Source organism: Pteropus vampyrus, unplaced genomic scaffold (genome assembly GCF_000151845.1).
Source record: "Pteropus vampyrus isolate Shadow unplaced genomic scaffold, Pvam_2.0 Scaffold9, whole genome shotgun sequence".
NCBI lineage: Eukaryota > Metazoa > Chordata > Mammalia > Chiroptera > Pteropodidae > Pteropus > Pteropus vampyrus.
The window spans coordinates 648,886-655,169 of NW_011888790.1; the positions used below are offsets into that span (position 1 = coordinate 648,886).

Genomic DNA, 6,284 nt, shown 5'->3' on the forward strand with positions numbered 1-6,284 from the left:
TGTTAAGTGTTTAATAAAGACCATCCTAATAAAACTGTGACATAGAAACTGTTGGTATCTTCATTTTGCTGTTGCAATAACTGAATTGTTTTACGTATGTAAAGATTGTAACAAAACAGTTTGAAAACAGGCATTTCGATTTTAGAGTTTGAACTCTTTAACCACTAAATTATACAGCCCAGAAGTGGTGTTAAATGAATGTATTATTAAATCACAGAGAAGGGAGGGTCTAATTTTTTAATTCGAGGCTCAAGGCAGAGTTACAAGAAAGTTTTCACAGAGCAGCACATAGGATTGTATCAGGCGAGAGAAGGAAGGAGAGTCCAGACAGAGGAAATGGCTTGGGAAAAGCAGAGGTGTGAAAGCAGGACCTGCAAGTTAGCAGTTTATGACCAGGCTGAAGGATGTGTTTTAAGATTTATGGCAAGTAAAGCAAAGTAGGAGAAATTATGGGTGATTTAAGAAATTTGAACTTTATTCTGAAAGAAACATAGCAAGTGTTTCATAAGTTTTAATCAGAGGAAGGACATAATTAGATCTTTATTTATTTTTTTAATTCTAATGACACACAGAAAAATAGATCAGCCGCAATAGATAGATAGTATTGGTGACTTCTCCTTCAAGGAGAAGAAGCAAGCCTTGGACAAACCCCAGATTGTGACTTGAGTGACACTGTTGTCCTAGAAGCAATATAAATTCATTACAACCTTTTAAGAAAATAATCTTGCATTATATATCAAGGGTAAAAAAAATCTCAGTACTTTTGTCCTAGTAATTTCATGTCTGGGAATTTATATTAAGGCGACAACACAAAATGCAAGATAAGCCTTTAGACCAGCATTCATGGTAGTCATTCACAGTGCTTAACATATATCGGTGAAATTGAATGAATCAGTAAATAAATGAATGATTGCTGGAAAATGCCGGAAACATTGGAAACCATAATAGAAGAATGGTTAATATACATTCACTGGGTAATTAAATCCAATTATAATAATGGTTCTGAAAATTACATAAATACATAGAAATTTTTATGGTGACTGCAAAAAAGAGTAGAAAGAGATACTTTATTATTATAGAATGATTACAACTCAGACCTATGTTTAGATAAATAAACTTGAAGGAGAAATACATCAAATCATAATGGTGGTGGTTTTGTCCTGTTCTCTATTGTTCCAATATTCTTCGATATACTTAATTTGTTTTTATAATGGAAAAAAGTAAAAACATTGGGACTGTTAATTTTGCGTTTATATTTGAAATATCTGAAACATCAAAGCGATAGCAAATAAATCATTCAAAATAGGCTAGGTATTCAACTCTGGATTTACACATTGGAGACATTCAATATGTGTCAACTGAATAGAAGTTCTAACCATTTTTCTTCTTTTCAGGTCAGAATCCCAGAATCCTATTGCAATGCATTAGAAGTTTCACCATCCCTTGAACTTATATAGGCTTACATCAATGGGGGGGCGGGGGGGACTTTTTCTTTTCCATACCTAAAGCAGTTGAGGGGACTTTCTGAGCAAAAGTAAATTTAATCAGCCAATCTCAAGTAACATAGAAAATACTTTATTTCAAACATGTATCATTTTATAAAGTTATTTTCTTTTATATAAAAGGAACATTGATTGCCTAATGCCAGTATCATTTTTCTTACTTAGCAGTTCTTGTTCATGGGTCTGCTCTCACTGTTTTCAAATTTTAATGAACTAGAATCCAGAGGCATATTTAACCTATTGAATTTTGATGGACTTTGGATAATCCAGATATTTTCTAATTAGAGAGTTTCAGTTCATTAGGCTAGCATGCCAGCATACTAACTGTGCCTCAGCAGACATGTTTCGGTTTAAGATTGCTTCTTTTAGGGTCCAGAGTAGCATTTAGAAGAAAGGATTGTTTTTCGCTGTTACTGTAATAAATTGGAGACATGTTTAAAGTCAGGTAATATGAACTGAGCCTTTCATTGTTTCCATGAGGATAAGGACCATGCCCATCAGCACTCAAACTAGAATGATCTTGTATCCAACCCAACTATCTGAATATGAGGGGATGTCAATTCATGTTTCACACTTTTGTCACATGAACTAGTGCTCCAGAGCACAGTACAATTCTTTAACAACCTTTGCAGACAAAAGGAGTGGTGGTGAGAAGAAAAAGGTCAATTTAATTTCATAGTTATTTACTAGTCCATGGAGGGTTTGGACCGTGATTCGAAGCAAACAGATAGGCAGAAACTTTGGTGATAGGTCATAAGAATAGCTGGGAGACCTACCTGAAAGGAACTCCTCACCAACTGTTCAGAAAATATAAAATTCCCATGAGAGTCTGGCTCCTTAAGGGCCACTTTCATGAGTTGTATATATTTTTATCATATTGGCTTGAAGAATCTGAACTATCAAAGTGACAGTTAATAGTAAACCATTAGAACAAGGCTTGGTGTTAAACTCTGGGTTTATCCCTTTCCTAGTGGATGTTTGATTAATTCATCCTGTACCACTAGTTGTAGGACCCACATGAAAGTGAAACGTAGAAAGGTCAGTTTAGTGTCCAATGAGACAGGAGAGTAGGATGTAAGAAATGCCCCAAGGCTGGAGCACAATACTTAGGGCCCTTCCAAACCAGGGGTCATTTGGACGGGGATCTAAAGCCCAGAGCAATAGGAAGGGACAATCAAAATCAAATCAAGCAATATCTGCCAAGCACTTCCCACATGGAAGTCAGTGGAATAAGTACCATAGAGATCAAAAGAAAGAAAAATGCAATGTGGCCTTTTCTTCACTCAAGGGAGTTACCATTACGAAAGGTGTCTGAGAAAAAATAAATACTTATATAACATTTATGGGATGTTACTGTGTGTTGAGTACCATTTTGAGTGCTATGGACGGTCATCTGATAATGCTCTCATCAACCTTACAAGATGGGTACAATGACTATGTTCATTTTATAGGTCTGGGAGGCACAAGGAGGTCCAAAGTCCTTGAAACTTTAGACCCAGGCATTCTGATTCCAGAGTCCTTGCCTTTAAGCATTAATGCTATAATGCCCCTCAGCAAATTCTTTATATTTCAGGACCTCAAGGGAAAGGTGAAAGAAAAATATGAGTATGCTTGCTTGGCAGAACAAGCAGTTTGCCTGTGACACCAGATTTTTCTCCCTCATTACCTGAACTCTTGTAAAATGTGAAATATACAAAGGATCTTTTTACTGGTTCTAAGATATTTGACCTAGGATAGCTTGGAGGGCTCTTATCACCCAAACCGATGTTTTTAATCTGATCCTAACTATTCTTGGCTTGGGGATAATTGGACCTAAGGGATTTTTGTTTTTCTTTTTGTTCTAAAGTCTTAGCCAAGAAATATATATTTGTGTGTGTGTGTGTGTGTGTGTGTGTGTGTGTATTTTTTTTTTTTTTCCTGATTTACTACCTGAAATGTGGGCAGCTGAGCAGAATTACTTGCTGGCCTTTGATCCCATTAGAGAGGTCTGAATTGGGGGCCCATATCCTTAACGAAATCCGATATTAAAATAACACCAAGCTGAAGTCATAGGAGATTGTAGTATAATATAAATAGTCAGAACCAAGATTTAGGGAAAATAAAATGAGTTTCAATTGGCTTCATTTGCTCATTTGTAACTTTCCTTTTACTCTTGAGTGATTCTTAACCTACCTCTTCACATATCAGAGACACAGCAAACATGAAATCTCTAATTTAGGGATTTTAGAAACTATCAGAGCTTGATAAACAGCAGTATTCTATCGCTAACAAATTTGAATTTCTCGAAGTTCAGGTACTGCTCTGATGTCATTTTTCCATACTTGTTTTATCTTCAGTGAATTTTCACTTCACATTTGGCCTTTTTTGAGGGAGGCCTGACCCAATGGCCTTGGTTACAGCTGGACTATGTTTCATCGCAGTCCTAATATTTTCTTAAGAATGGTCTGTGGGCCTTTCCTTTCTCCTCTCTCACTAGTGCCCGGCTTTCAGCAAATATAGTAACTACTTCCGCCATTACACAAACACAGCATTTCAGCTTGTTTATAGATTCACTTAGCAAGTATTTATTGGAAGCTTCCTATGTGCCTAAGCAGGACCTGGACCACAGTGAATGTGAGTGCCTCTTTAAATTCCATACCCTAAGGGCCTCATTTGCCTCACCCTAGTCCTGGCCTTGTGCCCAAGCACTGTGTTGGACAGTGAGGTCGCAGAGCTGATAGAGGGATGGCCTTTACCCCTGATACTGACAGTCCATTTGGAAACACATAAATGAACCATTGGATATCACTGTTATTGTCTCAAACTGTAGATCAAGCCATGCTACACATTTTTTCCATTCCTTGTAACTGACTTACGTGATGAACCCAAAAGAAACAAAAAAAGGAAAGTATTTTAGATATACGATCTTCTTCAAAGTGGCTTACAGATTTGGCTAAAAAAAATTCAAATACTCCTCTATCAAACTCTCAGAATTAGCCTAGGGAAGACTATTTTAAATGCTGTTATTTACCAATTGAGTGAAAGAGTAAAACTCTCTTTTCTGGCTTAATGAAAATAATAATAAATACAGAGACAAAAGTATGGGGACGGTGAATGGCCTTAACATCTTGATTGCTTTGAAAGTGCTTTCTTAAAATTGTAGTCAGTCTAATAGTTTTGAAAAGAGAACATTAATTTCCCTTTTGGTTTCTAACTTAGCTTTTTGGGAATCACACTGCAAAATTCCTTTGGAACCGTACCAAGATGGGAGATGGGATGCAGGGATTCATCTTTGAATAACTTCATTCTGCAGCTCAACTTCTGAGCAAGCACAACGCTTTGCCCTGCTTACTTATTCTGTCTCTTGTTGATAAAGTCTGATTTGGATGGTCAGAGAGCCATTCAGACTATTTAATCCCTTGTTTGCCACTGTCCAGCCCCTGGCGACCACTGGTGCATATATCTAGTATTTAGAAAGGGCCATTTGGTCAGAGGTGTTTATTTTATCAGGGCATGCTGGCCTTTAGTTCTGTAATATTCATTCTTCTGTTTTCAGTCAGTGGACTTTTGAAGATGTAAATTATTTAAAGACAAGTTTCTGTTCCAATTTTAAATATTCTTGATTTCTTCTTAATTACAGAGCAAAGAGATTGCATTTCAACTTCATGAGGATTTAATGAAAGTTCTTAACGAACTGTATACGGTAAGCACGTAACCTTTCTTCTTTTGCAAGAATCTTTGGTTTAGAATTCTGGTTTGAAGAAATAATGCGTTTATTAGAACTCATTCTAAGCTCTGATGTTGATGGATGCTTGTCCAGCTGAACTGTGGAACCAAGTGGATAGATACATACTGCTATATTCTTTTGTCACTTTTTCACAATTTGTATTCAAGTAAATATGTATATACAGTTAGCACACTTTAAGAAACTAGATTATAGCTATTCCTATGAGGCATGTTTTTAATTGGTTGATTGTACATATATTCAATTCTATATATTTTGTTTTAAATTGTTAACCATTCTTAAGTTATCCATCCTTGGATTTGAGCAATTTAGAGTTGCTTTATTCTGATACTTTAATTTTTACTTTTGCCTATTTCAGTTAAATTGTTTGGTTAATGACTTAATATATTAAAATTACTTTGGGGGGGTATCTTTTTATGACACTAATTTGCCATTCTGAATTAAAATTTTATTCAAGTCACTACATGTAATCTTAAGAAATTAATTTAAAACTATCTTATTAAAAAGACAAAACCAGTGAGGTTGCAAGTTGGAATTAGTCATTTGTCCATGTAAATTTTTTTATACTTAATGATTACATTAAATACAAATCCCTTTTGGAGGAATTTGATGAATTTTTATTTTATAAGAGAATAACAATGAGAAATGAATAATATTAATTTGTTCTGACTATAGATATTTATTTGCATTTTTATTGCACAAGATTATTTGAATTTTTCTTTACAAATTAAACCTGAAACTTACTATTAAAATTTTCTTGATTTACAAATTCCATTTGTTCCTAAAAAGCTGTGTGTGTAAAGTGCAGTTTTGTGAATCAAATTGTTTCTAATGTTCCATTGATACTTGCTAATGAAAAGAATCCATAGTTTTAAACTTTTATAAATGAGTGATAGTCTTATAAACTTCACTTTCCAATTTTTCGTACATGTGAGAAATTTGTATTTTTATGTAGCATGTTTGCTACACCTGTACTTGTGAATTGAATGGAATTGACAATTTCTATATGTTTCTCCTTTAGAAACCTTGAACTCTACGTGCAAAAGCCTCATGTTATA

At 34.9% G+C, this 6,284-nt stretch overlaps 1 protein-coding gene across 2 annotated transcripts in view; it reads left to right on the plus strand.

Annotated features, from left to right (window-relative positions):
* SRGAP1 (SLIT-ROBO Rho GTPase activating protein 1) overlaps positions 1-6,284 on the plus strand; it is a 240,490-nt gene that overhangs the window by 132,267 nt on the left and 101,939 nt on the right. For both annotated transcript variants that reach the window (XM_023520517.1, XM_023520519.1), the window contains exon 4: positions 5,122-5,184. In XM_023520517.1, coding sequence (XP_023376285.1) covers positions 5,122-5,184 — 63 coding nt within the window. The remainder of the gene's footprint in view (positions 1-5,121; positions 5,185-6,284) is intronic.